The following is a 25,057-nucleotide window of genomic DNA, read 5'->3' as shown; positions in this document are numbered from 1 at the left end:
AAAAGAAAGGCATTTCCACCATAAAGTATAGTTTTGCACATTGACTTGTGCACCATGTGTGCAGTCTACACCAAGCTGAGTGGTGCTGTTAACATGCTGGAGGGGAGTGATACCATCCAGAGGGACCTGGACAGGCTGGAGAGGTGGGCCCGTGCCAACCTCATGAAGTTCAACCAGGCCAAGTGCAAGGTCCTGCACGTGGTCAGGGCAATCCCAGGCACAAATCCAGGCTGGGCGGAGAATGGATGGAGAGCAGCCCTGAGGAGAGGGACTTGGGGGTGCTGGTGGGCGAGAAGCTCAACGTGAGCCGGCAATGTGCGCTCACAGCCCAGAAACCAACGGCACCCTGGGCTGCACCCCCAGCAGCGTGGGCAGCAGGGCGAGGGAGGGGATTCTGCCCCTCTGCTCCGCTCTGGTGAGACCCCCCTGCAGCGCTGCGTCCAGCTCTGGAGCCCCCAGCAGCAGAAGGACGTGGAGCTGTTGGAGAGGGTCCAGAGGAGGCCATGCAGATGCTGAGAGGGCTGGAGCAGCTCTGCTGTGAGGCCAGGCTGAGAGAGCTGGGGCTGCTCAGCCTGGAGAAGAGGAGGCTCCGGGGAGAGCTGAGAGCGGCTCCCAGTGCCCAAAGGGGGCTGCAGGGAAGGTGGGGAGAGACTCTTCAGCAGGGCCTGCTGGGACAGAACGAGGGGTCGTGGTTTTAAAATAGAAGAGGGGAGGTTTAGATTAGACCTAAGGAAGAAATTTTTTACTCTGAGGGTGGTGGAGCACTGTCCCAGGTTGCCCAGAGAGGTGGTGGATGCCCCATCCCTGGAAACATTCCAGGCCAGGTTGGCCGGGGCTCTGAGCAACCTGATGTGGTTGGAGATGTCCCTGCTCCTGGCAGGGGGGCTGGTCTGGGTGGCCTTGAATGTTCCCTTCCCACCCAAACCATTCTCTGATTCTCTGATTCTATGTTTTCAGTTGACACATCTGGCATCAGATATTTTCAGAATCTTAGATCTGCGATCAGATTTCTGTGCACTAATGAGCATCAGCACGAGCAGTAGCAAGGAGGCTGTGGTAGTCACCTGTGTGTAGAGTCTGGCCCATTTCTCGTTTAAGTCTCTGCTAATACCGCCCCTCATTCTCCATGGGCTCACAGCAGTTACCTCAGTTCAGCTGATGTGCGGCAGCTCGTGAAACTGCTTATACCATCATTAATCTGAGCTTGGTGAACAGGTTAGGATTAGCTTGACCGTTGCGTGGTTCCTCTGGGAGTCCCTGTGAAAAGGACTGCACAGACTCTCGCCCAACCGAATGTGCAGAGAAGAGGAGATTCCTCTTCACCGTGCCAACAAAAACCTTGGGAACCAACTGAGCCACAATGGAAGTATCCAGATGGCACTTTAAGCAAATAACTGATAGAGCTGAGATCAGCCCTGAGCACAGGAACAATCAGCCCATGAGCTGCCCCAGCCCAGTGATTATTTGGCTAAGCAGTCGTGCGCTCGCACAGGCTCTTTCTCAATGTGATTAAACTTTGCCGGACCCACTGTTCCTCTGGGGCGTTCCACAAAGTTCCCAGTGTCTGAGCAAAAGCCTTTTATGAATCATTTTTTAATCCGCGTCCCCTGCTCCTAGGATACTGCACTACTTCAAAGAGTTTCCAGTTTCCACCTCACCCTCTTTCTGTGCTATGTTTCCAAACTCTAGCACCATTTTGGGTCGAGTTCTTTGAGGCTTTTAACAACATATTTTGACAAAATGCCTCTTGTTGCAAATAGATATCCTGATATTATTTTTCAGCTGTGCTGAATGTTTCTATGTCGCGGCTCCCAAAGGTTTCTGCGAGGTTTCAAGTTCCCTTGTGCCGGCCATGACCAAGTGTCAAAAGTGGGACAAGCCTTGCTTGAAGAGTTTCAAAGTTCCTTGTTCCAGCACTGAGCTGTAGATGCAGCTGACAACCAGATGGAAATGCTTTGGAGTTGCTAATGATACAGTAGGCACACTGACTGTTTTCTTCTCCTAAGTGAGATTTGAGCCTCTATCCATTTGTGCAACGGGGAATATTTTAACGCCTAGTGTTCTAGCAAATCTGGCATTTATCCGTAATTACAGAGGATTATTGCAAGGAGAGAAACGAATTCTAGGAGATTTGCTTGTTTATCAAGGATCTCCCTTTAATATCACTTAAGCTGAAAGTAATTGCTAGCGTATAGTCTCGTCTGTAACGATTACTCAGCAACACAGGTGCGCTGTTTCAGGTGCTTCCCACTCACAAAATGATATTCTGGTGCTTCTTTTCTCTGGACACATTGCTGACAGAGTCCCCTCTGCAGCCCCTTCCCAGAAATCCTCCTGCTAAGGGTCTATGTAGAATAGAATAGAATATTTCATAAAATCACATAATCTTTTAGGTTGGAAAAGACCTTTAGGATCATCCAGTCCAACCATTAACCTAGCACTGCCAAGTCCACCGCTAAACCATGTCCCTAAGTGCCACATTTACACATCTATTAAACACCTCCAGGGATGGTGACTCCACCACTTCCCTAGGCAGCCTGTTCCGCCGCTTGACAACCCTTTCCATGAAGAAATTTTTTCTGCTATCCAATCTAAACCTCCCCTGGCACAACTTGAGGCCATTTCCTCTTGTCCCCTCACTTTTTACTGAGGAGAAGAGACCAACACCCACCCCACTCCAACCTCTTTTCAGGTAGCTGTAGAGAGCGATGAGGTCTCCCCTCAGCCTCCTTTTCTCCAGACTAAACAACCCCAGTTCCTCCAGCTGCTCCTCACAGCACTTGTGCTCCAGAGCCCTCACCAGCTTCGCTGCCCTTCTCTGGACGCGCTCCAGCACCTCAACGTCCTTCTTGTACTGAGGGGCCCAAAACTGCACACAGGATTTGAGGGGTGGCCTCACCAGTGCCAAGCACAGGGGCACGATCACCTCCCTGCTCCTGCTGGCCACCCTGTTCCTGACACAAGCCAGGATGCTGTTGGCCACCTTGGCCACCTGGGCACACTGCTGGTTCATGTTCAGCCGGCTGTTGACCAGCACCCCCAGGTCCCTTTCCAACAGGAGCTTTCCAGCCCCTCTTCCCCAACGCTGCAGCGTTGTGTGGGGTTGTTGTGACCCAAGTGCAGGACCCGGTGCTCAGCCATGTTGTACCTCATCCAGTTCACCGCGGCCCATCGACGCAGCCTGTCCTGGTCTCTCTGTAGGGCCTTCCTACGCTCCAGCAGATCCACACTCCCACCCAGTTTGGTGTCATCTGTAAACTGACTGAGGGTGCCCTCGATCCCCTCATCCAGATCGTTGATAAAGACATTAAACACAACTGGCCCCAGCACTGAGCTCTGGAGAACACCGCTTGTGACCGGCCACCAACTGGACTTAACTCCATTCACCACAACTCTCTGGGCTCGGCCATCCAGCCAGTTTATTACAATTTCAGTTTGAAGGGACCAACGATGATCATCTAGTCCAACTGCCTGACCAACTCAGGGCTGACCAAGTTAAGACATGTTGTAAAGGGCACTGTCCAAATGCCTCTTAAACACTGACAGGCCTGGGGCATCGACCACCTCTCCAGGAAGCCTGTTCCAGTGTCTGACCACCCTCTTCGTAAAGAAATGCTTGCTAATTTCCATTTAAATATTGCATCCTCCATCCTTTGCTTCCGGGCAGCTCCCTGGGGACTGGGTCTTCAGCACTTCACCCAGCTCCCTGTCTGCAGTAGGAACAGTAGGACCACCTTTCATGGTTGAGTGTCCCTCACGTGTAGGCTTTTGGCGGAGGTGGCAGCAGCAGACAATGGATGAGTTGGGCAGGTGTAGGGTGCCTGTCAACAGCAGCACAATGGCAGAGTGGTCAGAGTGCCCCACTGTAATGCCAAGCTTTGTTTTGGACGGCTGATGAAGGCCACGCTCAGCCGACTGTGAGAGAATGTCTACTTGGCTGCGCCGGGGAGTCTCACGGGAATGCTATGCAAGCTGATCTACCTCACTGCAGCCTACAGGCTCGGGCAGACCCTGCCTGACCAGTGTGCAGAGTTGTAAAGAAGAACAGAGAACCAAGATAAAAATCTCTGACCCCCTCAGGCTGCGTTAGGTACAGTTATTCTTCAGATGAGATGAATTCTTGGAGCTCAAGGGCATAACAACCACTCTTCCTGTAAAATGAATGTCAGAAGTAATGAACTCCATGTAAAATCAGATTCCTAAAACAATAGGAGTGATTTCCCAAAATACAGCGTTTTGCAAAGGTAGGCTGGGAGGGGAAATGAGTTTTGTTGCAGTGTGAACGCATCTAGAGAGGAACGAGTATTTCCTGAGGTCATGAGCGTGTGTGAAAAGGCACAGCAGAACCAGGAGAAAGCCACAGTGACGGCTGAGGGAGAGGGACTAGAGAGAGCGCTGGTAGGCCAGCAGGTTGACCGGCAAGCTGTGAGCCAACAAACCATTCTTTCCACTTGAATTCTGCTGTGCTGAGGAAAACCGGACTTGGAGAAAATTCTGCGTGAATAAACAAGATTACATCAAAGGAATACCTGACGCCATCATCAAAGCAATGTCTGAGACTAGTCACTGGCCACTTCTTTGGATCAAAGTTAATCTGCCTAATGTCAAGTTAAATTTTGCAGAAATTAAGAGGTAACAAAAAAATGAAGTTTTTCCTACCTCTTGGACCTGGTTAAAATCTCCTCTGAGCTGGATCTCACTCTACACTCGCTTTCTAGTGCAAAGAGAGGTGAGAACTCCCCTGTTCATCATAACAGGCTGTCCAGGCTGCAGCCAAAATATTGTCATTTAAATGGCAGAGTTGTCACCTGTTCCTTCGCTGGCCTTTTGGGGGGAGTCATCAGCTCCATGCTCCCTTCCACAGCAGTATCAAAACTACGCTGCTGTGAATTCGTCGCAGGGAACTTATTCTTGCGTCGCCAAAAAAAGGTGAAACATGGGAAGCGTAACAAGCTGCCGTCAATTTTCAATGATGCAGGGGACAGCGGATAAGGGGAGTCCTAAAAGAGGTGACACAAAACTTATACTTCGGGCTATAAGACCATAATTTGTTTACCTCTGAAAAACAAATAAATCGATTTCTATAGAGCAACTGGGTGAGGGTTTGGCCTGGACAGTGCTGGTGCTTCATGTCACTGAGGAGAAGAACCATAACGCTGTGCCACCGCTGGGTAGTGCCAAAAAATGGCAGAATGGTGTTAATTTGCAATCTGGATGATCGCTGGGATTTGACTGGGGGTATTTTTTCTGACGGATTTTTTTTTGCTGCTTGATCAGAAAAGCATGAGCTTGTACTAGAAAAACTGAATGGCACCCTGGAACCTCAGTGACAAACATCACTGCAACACGAAGGAGAAGGGAGAGAGGTCCCCGAGCGTGTTCACCGAGAGGTTATTTGGTTTAGATGGGATGGTGTGGGAAAAGCTTCCTAGTCACTGAGCAGTGAAATTAAGAATAGCAGTGATCAGATACGTCGTCGAGGGAGTGGTGAGGCGATACAGAAGAGAAGAGGTAGAGACAGGAGTTGAATTACAAATTGCCTGGAAGGGGTTATCAAAATCCCGTGGCAGAATCATAGCTGTGAGTTTCAGTGTTGCTGCACGTATGTGTGCCGTTTGTCAGAAGGATGATTTCTGGTAGGTCTGGTTTGCTTTCTGCCTGGATTGTCCAGGTAGCTTTTTGTTTACATCCAAGCAAACCGGAGACCAGCACGGATGGATTTGTCTCTTTGGGCACCACGCAATATTGCAAAGGTGAAGTGGAAGATATTTACCTAAAGTGTGGAACCAACTTAGCAAATTTTCTCGGGGACTCTGACCTGCCTAAGAAGGACCAGGAGGGGCGGTTTTTTTCAGTCCGTGCATGTACAGTTCTGCTGGAAGGCATCTGGCATTTGTGCTGCTTGTTGCCAATAAATCAAAAGATTTGCCTCCCACTTTATCATGAATAATGAATTCCGATTGTAGCCGAGCGCTGGAGCCCCGCCAAGATTATGTCCTTGTGCCTCAAGAAAGAGCCCTGCTACTTCTCACGACAACAGCTCAGCCAAAATGCAAGCTCCTTCCCCCTCCCCTAACCAGCTTGGGCTTCTGGAAGCCAGCGCTAATTCAGTTAGATAATTTATGGACATAGGCTGCCTCTAAAAACAGTTGCATATTGTACTGGAGTGTTTACCCAATGAGAAAATAATTACTTTCAGTAATTGTTCTGTCAGCAGCCTGGGCCCAGTTTCTGACAAAAAAAGGGGCTGGCTTGCGTGAGAAGGGCATGGTGTTTCGCTGTCGTCCAAATCCTAATGCTTGTCTCTTGCTTTTCATGTTTCTGAATAGCCAGCCCAGTACTCTCTGCCTGTTAGGCTTCTGGGAATTAAAAATGTTCCTTAAAGGAGGAAAACGGGGTGAGAAACAGCACTGGGAGTGAGAGACCTGCCGTCCTCATCTTGGCTCTGATGCCCTTCTCCTTTGCAGCCTTGAGAAACTCATCCTCACCTCCGACGTTTTCCTGACCTTCAAGTGAGCTCATGGTGGTGACCTGCTGCAGAGGGATGCTCTGGCACCCTGAGCATGGACACTAGAATACAGCAGTAGACGTTAACAACTTAATTTGTGACCACAAGGCCAGGTCTGCATCCTGTCTAAAGATCATAGAAGCATTTTGGTTGGAAAAGACCTTTGAGATCATCGAGTGCAACCATAAACCTAACACTGCCAAGTCCACCAAGATGACCAGTTTATTCCCCATAATACTTTGGATTCAATTTTCTCTCTTGGCTGTGCATGAAGTGTTTATAAACAGATTGTAGATTTCCTTAATTTGCTATTTGAAATAATTTCTCTTTATAGTTCTTGATCTGCAGCTGGTCTGGGACAAGTGAACACCGGATACGTGCTGGCGTTGGCTGCTTTGGAGGATGTGTGTTACGTGGTGTGGCTCTTTTTCTTTATAGGATAAATGTTGCTTTTAGAGTCTCTTTCTGCCCTTTATGGTCGTGATTTTGTATTCATGTGCTTTTTAACGTGCCTTCCAGGAGCCCAGAGACACTGGTGATGGAGCTGGGAGAGCAACCCAGAGAGCACACAGAGCTGCCGCTTTAAATTTGTTAGTTCTGCATTGCAGAATTTGAATGTGGAAGGGGAACAACGACCTGCAGAGCAAAAATGTGTTTATGAACCCGCCCGAGGTCTTAAAAAACCCTCCTCATAGTATGGATTTTACTCTGAATATTGGGAAAACGTAACAGCTGACCATACTCTGGTGTACTTAATTTTCAGAGTCTGGAATATTCCTGTTCTGCCAGTTAATTATATCGACTTTATTAATAGCTGCATATAAATTTATATACATATGCATACACCAGAAGAGGTATTTGGCTCTAAAACCAACGAATAACTAACTTGTTGGAGTTATTTATTCTTCTAGTTTTATTTATGTTACAAGTTATATGGACTTAACTGAAAACTCTCAAATTGATTTAGCTAAACTTGCCTTTCTGAGAATTCTCCTAGGCTGATGCAACATGTTATGTGGATTTAGCTTAAATCAGTAAGTCTCAAGCTAAGGGCACATGTTTGAGTGCTATAAAGTTATCGTAACCTAAAAAATAGCAAATTACCACCATCCTCCAAGCCACGGTATCTGATTGTGCACTCCAGCTCTGCCCCAGGTGCAAGATAAAATGAATTATCTTAAACCGTGTCTTTTCGGGTGGCAGTATCATAAGGGATTTTCTTTTTCTCAGCCCCAGGGAACCAACTCCATAGCACTCGTTAATGCTCTTCTGTTCTACTCTGCAGGAGAAAGAAAGGAGGAGGGGAGACCCCAGACCTTAGCCAGCAGGCAGCTGAGAAAAAAAAGAGAGCGCGTCGTGGATCTAATAAACTCCAGAAGGCAAAATCACTGGCAAGTACCGTCGGCTCGTGATTATATCAGGTGGGGCGCAGGGTCAGGTACACCCAGGGACATTTTACCTCAGAGCTTTTACTCAGGGAACTGTGAAACTTTGCTCCTGTTCTAAGTAGGCCGCCAGACACGTTCGCTGCCCATCCCGGCGGGATCTGGGCAGAAGGAGGACACAAAGCACATCGTGTCTGGCTGCTCCGGGGGCAATCTCTAGACATAGTCCATCTGCTTTTGGTGGGAAAAGGAGAGCAACTGTCTGCGTGTAGGCAGTGACCTTGTTATCCGCTCCTCCCTCACACGGCACTGTATCCCGACGGTCCGTTTCCATGCTTTACAAAGCACTGGATCGATTCTCTTAACGACGCTTGCATCTCTTCCCAAAGCTGCTCTTCTGTGCTCGCAACTTTTGATCGGTGCAGTTTTGATGTTAGTTTATTCTCTGTTCACTGCACTGAGCCTGAGCAAGCAGCCTCAAGGTCCGAATACTGAGGATTCATTGTGCTCATCGCTGGTAAAATAGGGCATCCTCACATGAAAGGAGTCTGGGGAAGTCAGGCTTCCAGCAAGCATCATGGGTCTAAGCTTTTGTAGATACGGCAACAAATAACTGCCAGAAGAAGGACGTGCTCACAAGCGTATCGGGGGGTTTTGCAGACCTGGAAGCTTGTTTCCTAAGCGATGAAAGCCAGGGAACGCATGAGAGTTGAGCTAAAGAAGTTTTACATAAAAGAGAGGCATTGTCTCCCGAGATTGGGAGGCATTCTCCTGACCCAAATACAGCCTGTTTGCAAGGAAATAGAGTCAGCCAGTGTTAAAGAAGAGAAAATATAATTAAAGTTATTCAGCCTGTGTCTTACAGTTTCCATTCTGCAATGGCTTCCCCCGTAGCCCTTTGATCAGAACGCCCTTACATTGTTTCATTCCACCACAGTTTCAAATTTAAAGCTGTTTTACTGTCAGTCCAGAAGTGAAAGAATCTTAGTTCAGGGTAAAAAGAGGTGAATTTTATTTTCTTTCCCCAGATTTTAGGAAAATTATGTGTTCTTCAAAGTTATTCAACCTGCAACCCACAACCAGCAATCACAGAGTCACAGAAGGGTGTGGGTGGGAAGGGAGCGTTCAAGCCCACCCAGTCCAACCCCCCTGCCAGGAGCAGGGACATCTCCAACCACATCAGGTTGCTCAGAGCCCCGGCCAACCTGGCCTGGAATGTTTCCAGGGATGGGGCATCCACCACCTCTCTGGGCAACCCGGGACAGTGCTCCACCACCCTCATCGCAAAAAAAATCTTTTCTTTCTAAGGAAAGGAAGGCACAAAGCACCCAGTCTGACTCCCACCATGAAGTCCAAACCCTCCTGCACAACGTCAGGGGGAGTTTTTGCTGTAAATTGCAGCAGTACAGGGTTGAACAGTGGGTATGTACACGTCACCTTCTGTTGGCTGCTGACAGGTTAAAGGGGACATTGTTATTCCTGTAGCAAACAGCCACCAGAAATCACGTGGCTGACACAAAATGCTCACAGACAGATGCCTGGGGGAGCACACAGAGTTAACGGGTACAGAATTCTCACCTCATAAAAAGCCCTGCAAGAATCTTAAAGCCACTACCTGCTGCCAAGGCCTGACAGGTCCACCATCCTCCCTTGGTCCCTCCTAGGCAGTTAGGACAGCCTAACCCGGGAGTAACCCACCGGGGTTACACCTCAGTGACACCGGCCCAGAACAGAGCTCCGTGTCTTTGTGCTACGCAGTCTTGGTAACTCTGGCTTCTGTTTGTGTTAAAAATCTGCAGTAGCCTGTGTTGCTGTGTCACTCTTTCCTAGACCTTTACGTTGAAAATATGCTTGCATTTCTCTTTAGAGTCGTCCAAATTTCAGCAAAAGAGCTGCGTTGCTTAATCTCTGATGTATAAGCCTGCTGTTACGCTGGCCATTAATGACTACACCACTACATGACAAAAAAGGTTAGGTTAAAAAGAATATAAATATAACTCACTAGGAATAATCCCAAATTAATTTCCATTTAATATTAAGGTTGCATTGGGAAACCTTGTTGAAATGAAGATCTGTGAAAAGACTCTTCTTTAATCAAGTCCAAATAAAAAGTCTTAATGCTCAAATCTTTCAGTAAATCCTTAGAAGAAGAATAGACTATGATGAAAGAAGAAGTGCCCCGAGCAAGCAAACATCAAGCCAAATTAAAATGAAGCTCTTAAACAGATCAATGACCCAAGTAGGTGAGAATAAAGTATATTACAGCCAACAATAAAGATGTGAAAGGAGCTATTAAATGGAGCTGCAAGCTCAGGAGGCTGAACACCAGCACACCCAAATAGAATAAACACATAATTAAGGTGATGACCTGAGTCCTGGAACTACGTCCATTGGCTCCTCGTTTGCATGCACTGAATCAGTTCTCCTCCTAGTAAAGGTTTTGGAGTTTATTAGTAATCATGGAAACACTAGCGTAAAATGTGACCAGGCTCACACGTAATTTAGAATAAATTAAAGTAAAGTAGCTAAATTGCAATAAACAGTAAATTACAATAAATTAAGTTAATTGGGTCTCTGAGTGAAGGGCCACATTCCTTCCTACTGCAACCCCCACGTCTCTCCAGCGGGGAGGGAATACCTGCTCTGTGGTTGTCCAGGGCAAAGCCTTACTCTAAGGACACGGACAGTTTTAGTGTTAGCCATCTTTTTAAGCACTTTGCTGGATTAAGGCTTTACAGCTTGTCCGTACCACCCTGATGCTCAAATTGCCTTCAGCAGCTACTGTCCCAGTATTGCAGAAAGAAAAGTGAAGAATGCAACAGGTTCAGTGACTTCTCAGAGCTTTTACGAGGCTGGGCATGGAAACCAGATCTGTTTTGGGCCACTGTGCCATCCCTCCTCTTCCCTCTGACACAGAGCTGCACTGCCTCGCTGGGATTTCCGAGCTCTGCCACACCAGCGTCCTTTACACCAGTGCTTGAGGACTTCCAGTGTTCTCAGCAAAATACGCAGCCTCATGCCCAAATGTCAGAATTCCCAGGAAGGGAATATTTCACTGATGCTTTTGATGGCTTTGCAGCCGACTGCAATGTCAGTAATTAGGGGCTGGTTTTGCCTTTCAGGCTGGCTGCCCGTTTCTGTTCGAGAGACAGCTCCACCCTCACCGCTGCTCCTGAATTACTGACTTATTTTTAGTACTTACTAAATAACATCTTTTTGACAGGATCAGTCATTCTTGCCTCACTGCCTATATCCTAAGGTAATAATATTGCAGCATTTGAAGTGAGGAATGAATTTTCCTATGACACATTGACAGGAAATTGATGTTTCGAGTGTGAATCGCATTCATGTACCGTGTGGGTATAGCGCAGGTGAAGATCCAGGGCTCTCAGCGCTGAGACACGGTTCTGTCCAGTGTATGTTTATATTCTGCAAACTTTATTTTGAATTTTATTTATTCATACAAGAAACCCTGTTGAACTTCACAGGACCATTCTTAAGAGTGAAAATAACTCAATATAATGTTTGCATACTCAAACTCAGCTTATACACATCACCCTGATTTTAAAAGTATAGCCTGGCTTTAATGGTTCATGCCGTGGCTCGGGGCAATCCCAGGCACAGATCCAGGCTGGGCGGAGAATGGATGGAGAGCAGCCCTGAGGAGAAGGACTTGGGAGTGCTGGTGGATGAGAAGCTCAACGTGAGCCGGCAATGTGCGCTCACAGCCCAGAAACCAACGGCACCCTGGGCTGCACCCCCAGCAGCGTGGGCAGCAGGGCGAGGGGGGGGATTCTGCCCCTCTGCTCCGCGCTGGTGAGACCCCCCTGCAGCGCTGCGTCCAGCTCTGGAGCCCCCAACAGCAGAAGGACGTGGAGCTGTTGGAGAGGGTCCAGAGGAGGCCACGCAGATGCTGAGGGGGCTGGAGCAGCTCTGCTGTGAGGCCAGGCTGGGAGAGCTGGGGCTGTTCAGCCTGGAGAAGAGGAGGCTCCAGGGAGAGCTGAGAGCGGCTCCCAGTGCCCAAAGGGGGCTGCAGGAAAGGTGGGGAGAGACTCTTCAGCAGGGCCTGCTGGGACAGGATGAGGGGTGATAGTTTCAAAATAGAGGGAGGGAGATTTAGATTGGATATTAGGAAAAAATTATTTACTGTGAGGGTGGAGGAACCCTGTCCCAGGTTGCCCAGAGAGGCGGTGGATGCCCCATCCCTGGAAACATTCCAGGCCAGGTTGGCCGGGGCTCTGAGCAACCTGATGTGGTTGGAGATGTCCCTGCTCCTGGCAGGGGGGTTGGACTGGATGGGCTTTGAAGGTCCCTTCCCACCCAAACCATTCTGTGATTCTGTGATTCTATCTGTTCCTGTGAGCTCTAAAATTGAACCTGCACCAACGCAGTAGATGAAAAGCAAGGAGTAGTTAGTTCTGTGGTGCACCTACTACTGCTTCTGTGGTATTGTGCTCTTCTAGGACAAAAACTGCAGCTGCTTTCATCACACCACCTCTGTCACGCGCCAAGTACTGCTCAGAACCTGGGCCGCTTTGGGCAGTTGTATAATCACTGGCCTTTCTGTAGGCTGGCACTCAGCAGTTGCTGGATTGCTCATTTATAACTGGATAATTAAGCATGAAGTGCCATATATCTGCCACTGCTGCCAATTCAGATAATGGAAAGGGGAAATGGGCGGGCAGGATTTATGGAACAGCGTTGACTTTTTTGCACAACCATCTTACTATGGGCACTGGTTTCACACAAGACTATCTGCCCACATTGCTTTTTAATGAGTCGCTATGTAAATGTTTGGGTTTGTTAATGTTTGTTCACTATTCTTACCAAATAATTTCTGTTAGTTAAAAAAATCCAAAGCTGTTGGTCTGCAGAACCCGTGCTTTGTGAATTTTTGGGATCTTTCTCAAGGAATAAATAATCACTCTAAGATTTTTTTTTTAATTATTTTTGTACTGCTTAGTAAAACGTTCATTGAACAACATGTTAAAATAAACTTCATCCTTTACGCTGCGAGACTTCAAACAGCAAGCAAGGCTGAGATCAGTCGCAGCAAAATGCACGGGGGGGGGGAGAAGAGGTGCATTAACATATGAATTGATGCGGAGAATCAATTAACGTGGGCTTGGCTTTACTAGCATCAATGTCTAATTGGGTCCTTTTGTCCTTTAGGTAAATTCATAGCAGAGCACAGGTCAGTACAAATAACGCAGATTATGCTTGTATCATCTAGGAGTATCATTTAGGAATATCATTTATAGAATGCATATAGAATGTATAGAATTTATGGAAGTTCTCAACGGACTTCAACATTTTCAGTCCCTCTGAAGCTACTGAGATGATATACTTACTGCCTTCTCTTCCTAGCTATCACTATCTGCAGATCTCGAGTCTATTCCAAAAACACCAGTTACACCAGTTCGTCCCAGCTGGGCCACTCACCAGTCAACCGGGAACCTGCCCTCCAAAGCAGCAGCAAAGACCCTGGCCCAAAGCTCCCAGTGGAACGCCGGGATACGACCAGCACCTGTTCGAGCTCCAGTGCCAAAGCCAAGTGAAAGAGGGAAGAAAGACTTCACAAGGACGAACACCAGGTCTCCAGGTTAGTACGCTGCCCCGTCCCACGGGGAGGCTATTGCAGAGATTGCCGATACCCAAATTTAGTGTGTGGAGGGAAGGAGATGGTGCTGGCAGTGTATTTCTGGAGGCAAAGGAGAAGGCAGTCATTCTGGATGATGGGAATCCAGATGACAGTGATTTGCTGCATCAGAAGAGAACATATGGCCAAAGACGTCACATCTAGCACTTGCTAAGAGCCACCTGTCCGTCACGACTGTCAGCTCGGTACTCAACACTGGCGTGGGCTTCACACGGGCGTAACTCACCAAAAGTCCATGGCAGAGCAAGAGATCTTACATCAGAAGGGACAGTGGGTTCCGTCCAAAGTCCATGGACTGCCGGGCCCTGGACAGATGCCAGGAGGAGCTGGTATGGTTGGGTTGCAATCAGAGCATTCAGCAAATTACCGGAGAAAGCGATCAACGCCAGGGAGACGACAGCTGAAAAAGCAGCTGATCTGCGAATGCCTGCCAAAAATAAGGAGGCAGACTGGCACGATCGAAAACAATTCTACGCCACTGCAGTCTAGGGTGGCCTTGAGCAGCTATTCAGGAAGGCCTCACCTCTTGATACACCCAACATCTCCTGCTGGTCCTCAGCATCTGCAGTGTGCTGGGAAAGTCTCGGTGTCTTTCAGAAGCACACAACATTTGTGCAGTTTTTGGTGAAAGTCCTGTTAGTCCACAAGCGTGGGTTGTCCACAGGAGGACTGCAGTCTGTGACCCCTGATGATTTTTAACAGCAAGGATTTTCAAAGAGAACAGAGGGTAGAGTAAGAGGAGCTCCAACAAGGCAGGGACTATCCAGTAATTATTGATGACCCCATCCAGAAGGGAGAGAACGGAGCATGTGGAGACTGCCAGCATCCCTTTGGATCTCCCTAGCATCCAGCTTTGTTAGCGGGTGCATAGACTAACCCCCACGAGGAGCACCCACGGTCCAAACAAGCGATCTCAGATCCTTCTGTGGGAGATGACAGAAAGAATCCAAGCAGAGATGCAGGGTGATACTTAGGGGAAAGCACTGGAACAAGTAAGGTGGAAAACACGTGAAGACTGCTTCAGGTGGGAAGCCATACTTAAATAGCCAGGAGAGGAAAGCATCACGAGCGTCACGGTCCTTCCCGCTGCTAAAGCAACACCAGGTTTCTATAAAACAGGACCCTCATCCTGAAGCCACACTGCCCGGACGGAGCCCTAGGAAGGTTTCGCGCTGGACTGAGGCCAAGTCGTTAAGTGGAGGCTCTGGGCCTCGGCTGCCTTATTGGTTGTTGCAGTCAATCTAGGGAATTCCGCTGGGCCGGCCTCCCAGGAATGTGGCACTCCACTCCCACTGCTGCCATCCAGGAGGTGGTGGGAATGGGAAGAAGGTGTTCCTTACATCTCTTAACTTCTATGAACCAGTCTGCGACTGGCGTTGAGGAGCGGTTTAGTGTGGTGGGGGGTGGAGTAAGGGGAGCTCCTGCAGGGAAGCGGCCACCCAGTCATTATTAATGATTCCATACGGGTGGAGGATAACGGCGCACGCAGGGACGCGCAGCGTTCGGTCTGCGCTCTGCTGCAGTCACTGTCTTCTACATGGTAAGGAATTTAAAAACTGTGCACGAGCAAAGTGCTAGGGAGAGCAGGGAAGAAAGCTGCCTACAAACGCCATTGCTGTAGCGTAGAAACTACCAAGGTGAATCATCTCTGAGGGACTGCATTTGGATTAGGGGCAATTTGCAAAGCAAAACTATATATATATATTTTTTCTGTATCAGAGAGAGACAAATCCTGTCTTAATTCCTTCAGTGACCTCTCCTCGACCTTTGTGATCTCTGCCAGGCTTTTCCCAAGGTAAACCTACCAACTTTAGGTACTGTTCCAGCTGGGTTTTACCCAGGCACGTTTGCAGGTTGTCAGGAAGGTGGGCAGGAAAAGTAAAGATGTTTTGACTGATGATTCGTTTCTCTATAATGAGATGATGAACGGAAACCGTCTTTCCATTCAATCCAGATTTGCAAAGGTATCTGAGGTATTAAATGCCACTAAAATCCCAAGGATTGGCTGAGTACCAAAATATGTTTAGAATTTGAATTCTCTGACTAAATTAATCTGTCTGATTCTTACATTATTTCTCTTTCAGCATCTCCACTGTTTGAGGCTCAGCCCTGGCACGTTCCTCCATCTAACCACGGATCTGACACGGAGTAAGGGAGGATCCAGAGTATCTTTTGTCACAGCAGAACAGAAACTTATCTGCCTGCCACTGGGGAAACAACAGCAATGTCACCCGAGTCACAGGCTGTGTCCGGTGAAGAATAGCTGCTTTTGAGTCCTTCAAGGACCCGGCTTAATTTTTTTTTTTCAACAGTTGCTAGAAAAGACTTTCTTCATTGACCTCACCACACAATGCAAAGAAATGGGCATGGAGGTCCTGCGTCTATTCTCACCGAGGCTGTCCAAAAGAAATCTTGACTGCCTTGCAGCCAGTTTGGATAGAAAGGTGTTGGAGCAATGGCTTTATACATTTTTTACGGCACTTGGTGCAAGGACTCCTGCCGGCCTTTGGGATCTCCAGACGGGCTCTCCCGTTTCCGAACTGCAGTACAGCCTAAGTCTGTTTTCCTGTTGCGCTTCTCAGCCCGGCTTCCTGTCGCTGCTGCTCTCGAGATGGTGCTATACTCTCTTTTTCTTCTGAGCATGTCATCTCTGCAGAGTTCACCTAGGCTTTTGACCATGGAGACATTTGTGTAGATGCTCGCTAGAGCTCGTGAGCTTGCTTGCGTGTCACCCGGACATCTCGGGGCACAGCCCACGGCCTGAGCTGCTTTGCTGTGACGCTTTGCCAGTGAATCACAGACGTTGTCTGTCTCTGTGGGCACCGAGGGGATTGTGGAAGACAAGAGAGGACTACGAGCTGCCTGAGCGATGGGAACCATACCCTCCCTCCAAAGTGAGTGGTTTACCACCGATGTGATCCCTCAGCTGCAACCTACAGCCCCTGCCAAATCAGCTAGGCCGCAAAGAAAGCACCACAGCGTTCAAAAGAAGCTTTCCTACGTGGGAGAAATGAGAGTCAAGGAAAATGTTTCAAGAAAAACCTGGTTAGGGCTGTACTGAAGACAGAAGTTATTTCTCCTGTTAAACAAGGCAACGCCATCTTTCCAATCATGTCAGTGAGAAGGAAATCAAATCCCACACTCCGGGTTACAGCACTGCGCATGGCTCTGTGTGCGGAGCTGGCACTAGTTAATTATTCAAAATAATGTAAATCATGTGCTCTTATTTGTCTTTTCCGCAATTAAGGAAATATCCAGCAAATGTAACAAATACCAGTCTTTAAGAATAAGGGGACTGAATGCACAGTAACTGTAACTCATTGCCTTATCACACCCCAGTGTGAGAGAGCTGGGACAAAACTGAACTTTTCCCCGTCAGGAAGAGTCACAGTACGCCCACGGATTCTCAACATTTAAATACCAGAAATCTTGTTTCAGAGAAAATGCCAACTACCGATCGACAAGGATTAGAAGAAGACTTCTGCTCTGTGCGCAGATTATTCTGCACGGTGTCACTTGAGGGGTCCAAGTTCTTTTGATGCGAGAGACATCGACCGTTGCGAAGACCAAGCAGCGAGCACGATGCACCACGGATCTTTCCTGGAGGGAGAGCGCCCAGCCGGAGACTCTGCCCGTTGGGGTACCTGGGCGAGTGCCCTGTGAATTCCAGCTCCAAATCAATGATTAGGAAACTCAGTGCATCTCCCTCTCCCAGACTTTGCTCTTTCATTTTTCTAGTTGCCCTGCATGCTTGGAAGGGGGAGTTAATCTCAACCAACACGTGGCCTAAGAGGTAAGTCTAAGCTGGTCACCCCTCCAGCGATCAGCTGAAACAGGAACTTGCAGGTGGCCATTACCTTAGGATCTGTTGATTACGCAAGAGACTACATTGACTAATTTTTATTAAGAAAGCTAACTTTTGAGCATTTAAAGTGAAGTGAAGTAAATCCCATCCAAAACATTCATCAGCATCATTCCCTGGTAGTGCAAATCTCTCCTCGCAACCCTTTTCCCCCAGGAAATCAAGTTAAACTGATTCCTTCATGGGTGCTTCCTTGGTTTCTCAAGTCCAAACGGTAGTTCCAGCTTTTTTTGTTGTCTCCGTTAGGCAGCGCGTAGCTTCTTGTGGCAGCAGTTCAGCGCTAGGTCCGTGTTACAAACAGCAAATGGCTACGCAAGGAACTGAGGTAACCCTGCAGCAATGTTTTTCTCTTTTCTCATCAATGAGCATACTGGCCGGAAACGTAAAGTTCCCAGGGTCAAACTGGTCTTGGAGCTGAATACTTGGGCATTACCGCAGACATGGTGCCTTTGCTGCAGCAAACCATGCGTCTTAAGTGCTCACTATACATTTTAAGGCTTAGGCCTTCTCCGATTTATCAAGTTTTTCTATTTATGATGCTGTAAAATAACTAACAGTAATGTCCAGGAACGTACCGAGCCAAGGAGTCTGTCCCTGAGGTAACAGCAGACCTACCTCACGCCTCGATGTAACTCCAACCGATTATGTTGATAGAATCATAGAATCAGAGAAGGGTTTGGGTTGGAAGGGACCTTCAAAGGTCACCCAGTCCAACCCCCCTGCCAGGAGCAGGGACATCTCCAACCACATCAGGTTGCTCAGAGCCCCGGCCAACCTGGCCTGGAATGTTTCCAGGGATGGGGCATCCACCGCCTCTCTGGGCAACCTGGGACAGGGTTCTACAACACTGTTGTTAGAATGAAAATGTATGTACTTAAACCAGTCATTCCTGAGGTCCCAAAACGGGTCAGAATCTGAAACGGAGATAAAAGATACAGAGAGGCAGAGTCTCCATCACCTGCCTCTGCCACGGAGCTGCTGGCTGGCCCCAGGCGAGCCGTATCGCCGTCGGCGCCCCGGGCTGCTGATCTGCAGAGGCAGATGGTTATTTACCCGCCTTTATAGCACGCTTCCAGATCTGCCGATAAGAAATTGCTAACAAGTACAGAGGAAGGTTGTTACCCCTGCGCCCTTCCTTGTAGACGCGCATTTCCCTGCACCGCTTGGCATTTCCACATCCTGCGCAGCTCTCATTATCCGCAGCCTTTGATTCAAGGATTGAAAGCACCTTTTAAACGCCAAGGGCCAATGAATCAGCACTGCCGCGTCTGAATTCCACCAGCACAAGCAAGATCAGAATGTGAGCCCTAGGCTACAGCCCTGCTCAGATGTGGGGAACAAACCCAAACATGCCAGCCGCCCTCTTATCCAAGCTTTACCATCCGTTTCTGCCCAAAACTCCACCTGCGTTTTCCTGGTGTTCCTCGCCGGGAGCAATGGCAGAGTTCGGTACTGTAGGTTGGCTTAGCCAAAATGAAGTTTTCCTAATTATCGCTCTTCTGAGCCAAAGAAACAAAAACTTGGGAAAAGGAGTATGTGGAACTGAAGTTGATGGGAGCTGCAGGTGGGAGCAGAGCTGAGGATTTTTTGAAACATCCAACCTGTGTGGCGAGATGGAAGATGAGCGAACGTGAGCTGTTGCCAGGGGAGTAAGAGCGCTCAGAGAGCAAGGTCTCAGCAGCGGCGCTGGGTTTACAGTAGGTTAAAGGACGGTTACTGCAGAGCGTGGAGACCTTGCGGCAAAGGGAAAGCAGCTAATGATAGTAGCGAAAGGCAAGATAAAAAGTTGCTGCAATAGGTGGATGAAGCTGATAAAGAACGGAGAACGCAGCTGAGCTCACGTAACGAAGGGCTGAGGAGATGAGGAGGCAGTGACACGCTGCGTAGGGTTGTGTTTAGGGGAGTGTGGAGTAAGGGGAGGGAGGGAATCGGTTTGGAATCGGTCGCCTTCTCCCTTCTGGCATGCTCTTCAACTGATTCATAGAATGGTTTGGGTGGGAAGGGAGTGTTCAAAGCCCACCCAGTCCAACCCCCCTGCCAGGAGCAGGGACATCTCCAACCACATCAGGTTGCTCAGAGCCCCGGCCAACCTGGCCTGGAATGTTTCCAGGGATGGGGCATCCACCGCCTCTCTGGGCAACCTGGGACAGGGCTCCACCACCCTCAGAGTAAAGAATTTTTTCCTAATATCCAATCTAAATCTGCCTCCCTCTGTTTTGAAACCATTCCCCCTTGTCCTGTCCCAGCAGGCCCTGCTGAAGAGTCTCTCCCCACCTTTCCTGCAGCCCCCTTTGGGCACTGGGAGCCGCTCTCAGCTCTCCCCGGAGCCTCCTCTTCTCCAGGCTGAGCAGCCCCAGCTCTCTCAGCCTGGCCTCACAGGAGGACAGGATCGCGGAGACTCTGGAGCAGAAGAGCAGGTGCAGACATTGCAGGGCGCTCCCAGTGCATCCTGTAGGAAGGACACTGAATTCAGCTCTCTAAAAAGCCCGGAAGGCAGGACAGAGGTAGCAACGGGAGCAGATGGTCTAAGCCATATTTTCAACCTGCTCCATCCTGAGATCTTGCTCTGTATAGGCAGGATGCTGCCAGAGCCACCCAGCAAGGGGGGGAAGGCAGGATGGTCTCACAGCACGTGCACACACACACTGCCCCGCACAAGCTGACCCCAGGCACCAGAGCAGGCTCCAGCTGCTTTATAAACCAACCCACAGAGCGGGAGCAGCCGACCTGCAGCTCCTTCCACGAGCCCTGTCCCCTCCCCGCAAATCCTGCCGACCCGTCAGTCCCCAGGCGCACAGCCATCGTCAGCGTGATGCTGAAAACCTTCAGGTTTGCCTCCAAATCAGGTTTTCAAAGAAAGGTTTTTACCAGTCCATAAATCATAAAAGTGAGTCACTCGGCAGTTGCCAGCATCTCTCTTCTTTTTTTTTTTGTCCTTTTTTGTTTTTTTTTTCCTTTTTGGTGGCCTGTTTTTCCTTTCTGTCCGTTCCCTCTGCCTCTGCAGTCCTGTTTTCTCATCCAGGCAGTCTTTCCCCTCTGCCCACTGGTAGGTTCACGTTACTCACAACAAGATCACAGAATCACAGAATGGTCTGAGTTGGAAGGGGCCTTAAAGACCATCCACTTCCAACCCCCCTGCCCTAGGGAGGGACACCTTCCACCAGACCAGGTCGCTCAAAGCCCCGTCCAACCTGGCCTGGAATGTTTCCAGGGATGGGGCATCCATAACTTCTCTGAGATCCACCAGAATCTACTGGTTGACCAGGATGCCACCAGCAAGGAGACGTGGGAGCTGGCACCACCAGCGAGGCTCCAGCTCACAACACCAAAAAAAACCAAAGAAAAGCAGGCAGTTCCCTATGCGAGATGTAATTCAGCCGTGGAAGTCGCTGCCTGGAGAAGCTGTAGATGTTGAAGCTCATGCAGGCTCTAGAAGTCACTGGAGATTCATGGAAGGATCTTGAGCTTATTTCATAGAATCACAGAGGATTCGGGTGGGAAGGGAGCGTTCAAGGCCACCCAGTCCAACCCCCCTGCCAGAAGCAGGGACATCTCCAACCACATCAGGTTGCTCACAGCCCCGGCCAACCTGGCCTGGAATGTTTCCAGGGATGGGGCATCCACCGCCTCTCTGGGCAACCTGGGACAGCGTCCCACCACCCTCACAGTAAATAATTTTTTCCTAATATCCAATCTGAATCTCTCTCCCTCTATTTTAAAACCATCACCCCTCGTCCTGTCCCAGCAGGCCCTGCTGAAGAGTCTCTCCCCACCTTCCCTGCAGCCCCCTTTGGGCACTGGGAGCCGCTCTCAGGTCTCCCCGGAGCCTCCTCTTCTCCAGGCTGAGCAGCCCCAGCTCTCCCAGCCCGGCCTCGCAGCAGAGCTGCTCCAGCCCGCTGATCGTTACGGCCATTTCTTAGGCCTGTAGGAGAATTTGGGCCGGAAGGGACCTCAGCAGTCTCTGCTGCAACCTCCTGCTCTGCGCAGGGTCAGCCCTGCGATCAGACCAGTCTTCAAATCCTGCAGAGAAGATAACACACACACAAAAATTGAACCTTTCTCGTTAAAACTGAGGCCCGTTCCCTCCCGCCACACACCCCTCCGAATACAGAACCTCCCTGGGGGCCGCTGCCAGGGCCCCCCGAGGCCCCTTCCCTCAGCCTCTCCCCACAGGGCGCCCCTCAAACACCCCCTTCGCCTCCCCTTCCCCGGCTCCGTGCTCCCCAGGAGCCCGCAGGTGCCCGGGCCCCACTCGGGGAGAGATTTTTTAACCTTTTGTCCGGAAAACCCCGCGCCTCTCTCCCTCCCTCGCCTCGGTGCTTTGCTACCACCTAGCGCCGACGGGCCGCAGGGCGCGGACACCGGCGGGAGGCGGGGGGGGATCTCGGGCCTCCGCGCTCTCTGCGCAGCGATATCGACAACCGCTGAGGATTTAAACTGAGCAACGGAGGGGAGAAGGAGGGATCCGCAGGGAGGCATCCCCGCGGGACCCCGCACACACGCGTGGGTGTCCCCGGTGGGCTGGGCCACCCCCTGAGGCGGCTCCAATGGTATCGCCCGCCCCCCCGCCGGGGCCGCTGCACCCCGCTCTGGCTCTCCCCGCGGCGCCCCCTGGCGGCCACACCGCACCACCTCGCCCGCGGCGTGCGCATGCGCAGTGCGGCGACACCGCCTCCACCGCCGGCCTCTTTTCACTTTCCGGCAGCGCGGCTGGAGGCGCGACGTTTTCGCGACGGTGTCGCTTGGCGGCAGGAGTCGCTGGCCTGGACTGCGAGGGGAACGGGGGGTGCCGCCAGCATGAAGCAAAAGAGGAAAGGTACCGGTCTCTGGGGGGCTCACAGTGCCCGGGAGCTGGCGGCAGGGGAGCCCCTGCCCCGCTCTCAGGAGTCTGGGGCGGTGGGGCAGGGCTTTGCTGCCTCCTCCGGCCCGGGGAGCGAGGGGAGGGGGCTGGGGGGCAGGGCAGGGCTTTGCCGCCTTCCCTGGCCTTGCTGTGTGTAAGGGGGAAGTGAGGAGCAACACCTTACCCTGTGTTTGGGTATGGCGGGGGGTCTGTGGGACGGGGCTCCTCATGCTTCTGTGGCCCTGAGGGTGGGAGCTCTGGGGTGGCAGGGCTTTACCTGTCTGTGTGAGCTGGGGAAAAACGACGCGAGACCTTCCTCTTCCACCCGCAAGAGAAGCTCAACGTGAGCCGGCAATGTGCGCTCACAGCCCAGAAACCAACGGCACCCTGGGCTGCACCCCCAGCAGCGTGGGCAGCAGGGCGAGGGAGGGGATTCTGCCCCTCTGCTCCGCTCTGGTGAGACCCCCCTGCAGCACTGCGTCCAGCTCTGGAGCCCCCAACAGCAGAAGGACGTGGAGCTGCTGGAGAGGGTCCAGAGGAGGCCACGCAGATGCTGAGAGGGCTGGAGCAGCTCTGCTGTGAGGCCAGGCTGGGAGAGCTGGGGCTGCTCAGCCTGGAGAAGAGGAGGCTCCGGGGAGACCTGAGAGCGGCTCCCAGTGCCCAAAGGGGGCTGCAGGGAAGGTGGGGAGAGACTCTTCAGCAGGGCCTGCTGGGACAGGACGAGGGGGAATGGTTTTAAAACAGAGGGAGGCAGATTCAGACTTGATATAAGGAAGAAATTTTTTACACTGAGGGCAGTGGAGCACTGTCCCAGGTTGCCCAGAGAGGCGGTGGATGCCCCATCCCTGGAAACATTCCAGGCCAGGTTGGCCGGGGCTCTGAGCAACCTGATCTGGTTGGAGATGTCCCTGCTCCTGGCAGGGGGGTTGGGCTGGGTGGCCTTGAACGCTCCCTTCCCACCCAAACCCTTCTGGGATTCTGTGTTCTTTTGGAGGCGAGTGAAGGACCAGCCCCAACCTTGCTTGCAGGCTGGAGGGATTTGGCACCCCTCTGTGAGCCCCTCTGTTGAACGGGGAGCTGTCACTGGCAGGCGGAGTCCTTCCACCCGTGTGGGTGCTCAGGAGTTTGCCTTGCTCCTGGCCGGTGCCCTGACTGTCAGGCACAGAGTGGGTGCTGGGAACAGGGCAGTTTGGGTGTTGCTGGGCTTCTTCCTCATAGCAAAGGGAGAAAAAAAACAAACCCAAAAAAAAACAACAGGGGAAAGGGTATGGGGCAGCAAAGATGAAGCGGTGGAATGGTCTGTCCCACAAAACCGCCTGCAGAGAGACCGGGTCGGAGCGTCGCTGCGGTGCTTCTCCCGGCTGGGTGGAAACGCTGCCGGAGCTCAGCCCGGCTGGCGTGCGCAGAAGCTTGTTGGAGCGGTTGTGCGCCCAGCTGTGTCCCTGCTAGCGGGTTTTCTGACAGCTTTGGTGTGGGTATTTCACTGCCCCGACGCTTGCTGGTGTAGACAGAGCCAGAAGATCTCTTAATAGCACCGCCCCGCTTTGCCCAAAGCTGGTACAGAGCGATGTAACGCAGTCTGTGCGGTGCACGCCCTCGCTGCAGCGCGGGGTGGGTCTGGGAGGTGCAGCGGGGAGGCTTTAAGGCAGTGATGGCACTGCCTGGTGCAGCGAGCCCTCTCAGTGATGGGGGGGAGCTCACAGAGCCGGCCTCTTCGTCCGGCTTGTCCCACCATCCTTCTCGGAACGCGTTCTGTCGCCTGCCGCCCGTACTGGTAGCATCAGACCAGTACTAATTGTCTTTGACTCTTTATTTCTGGCTGTTGTGTAGATTCCTCTGACGTGGGAGAGTGGAGTTTGTCCTGGAAGTAAAAGAAAACCAGCGGTACGACGTGGTGACTGTCATTTTTTCAGGGAATGCCGCAGATCAAGAGCGACACGCAGTGACGAAATTCCCTCTGGAGGCAATGATTGTGGGGAAAAACCAAAAATGAACGGCAGAGCGGATGCGCCTCGGTTGTCACAAGCTGTGACGCGTGGTTTGTTGTTTTGTTCTCGTTTCAGGAGACCTCAGCCGCGCCGAGCTGATGATGATGACGATAGCTGACATCATAAAGCAATTAATTGAGGCTCACGAGCAGGGAAAAGATGTGAACCTGAACAAGTAAGTCGCTCTGGAATGACACTGCAGAGCTGGTGGTGAACGTGCCCTGTACAATCTTTACAACTGGGCTTTATTTTCAAGTGGTTTATTTTCACAGGCTACTGTCGTTTCTCTTACTGTTAGCTAATTAAAAAACGCCGCCAAGATTTGCAAATTCTGTGGTGGTTTGCTGTTTCGTTGCCAGTGTGTTTGTATGGTGAACAGTGGATTGTACTGGTGGGAAGCTCTTCAGAAACATTGTGTGTTTGTGTTTCCACCTGCGTTCATCCCAAAGTCAGCTCCGTCAGGGAAAGGAAAGATTAATTTAGGGATAGAGTTTAAATCAAATTTTCCTAGCAATGTCTTATAAGTGAAGCCGTTGTTTAGGGAAATTTCTTCCTCCTTTACCTGTGTGAAATAACCAAACCTGAATTTATCCCACTGTTTCCATTTCATTTACGTGATATGATTGCAAACTTTTTGCTGATGCTGGAAATAACTGGCGTGAACGTCTGAGAAATGAAGTCAGTTAGAGCCTGTGGGGGTTAATCGCATAGAAAACAATTAAATCACTGAAAACTGATAAGCCAGAGTCTGTGGGCAGCTTTCACAATGTTTTGATAAATCTATATGTAGAAGAAAAAATATACAGAAACTAAAA

At 50.4% G+C, this 25,057-nt stretch overlaps 2 protein-coding genes across 3 annotated transcripts in view; both read left to right on the top strand.

The window, feature by feature from the left end:
- Positions 1 to 17,626, top strand: part of FBXO16 (F-box protein 16) — a 36,184-nt gene extending 18,558 nt beyond the window's left edge. Inside the window, exons 6-8 of the mRNA XM_086743679.1 lie at positions 7,794 to 7,899; positions 13,261 to 13,495; positions 15,637 to 17,626. Coding sequence (XP_086599805.1) covers positions 7,794 to 7,899; positions 13,261 to 13,495; positions 15,637 to 15,704 — 409 coding nt within the window. The 3' untranslated portion in view covers positions 15,705 to 17,626. The remainder of the gene's footprint in view (positions 1 to 7,793; positions 7,900 to 13,260; positions 13,496 to 15,636) is intronic.
- Positions 17,627 to 22,140: 4,514 nt separating this feature from the next.
- ELP3 (elongator acetyltransferase complex subunit 3) overlaps positions 22,141 to 25,057 on the top strand; it is a 90,653-nt gene continuing 87,736 nt past the window's right edge. Inside the window, exons 1-2 of one of the 2 annotated variants that reach the window (XM_086743677.1) lie at positions 22,141 to 22,230; positions 24,318 to 24,417. In XM_086743677.1, coding sequence (XP_086599803.1) covers positions 22,212 to 22,230; positions 24,318 to 24,417 — 119 coding nt within the window. In that variant the 5' untranslated portion in view covers positions 22,141 to 22,211. The remainder of the gene's footprint in view (positions 22,231 to 24,317; positions 24,418 to 25,057) is intronic. The other variant, XM_086743678.1, reaches the window with a different exon arrangement.

The sequence above is a fragment of the Chlamydotis macqueenii genome, chromosome 3, assembly GCF_036417535.1.
Source record: "Chlamydotis macqueenii isolate bChlMac1 chromosome 3, bChlMac1.mat, whole genome shotgun sequence".
Lineage (NCBI taxonomy): Eukaryota > Metazoa > Chordata > Aves > Otidiformes > Otididae > Chlamydotis > Chlamydotis macqueenii.
The sequence above is the reverse complement of the archived record's forward strand: the minus strand, read 5'-3'. Positions and strand labels throughout refer to the sequence as shown.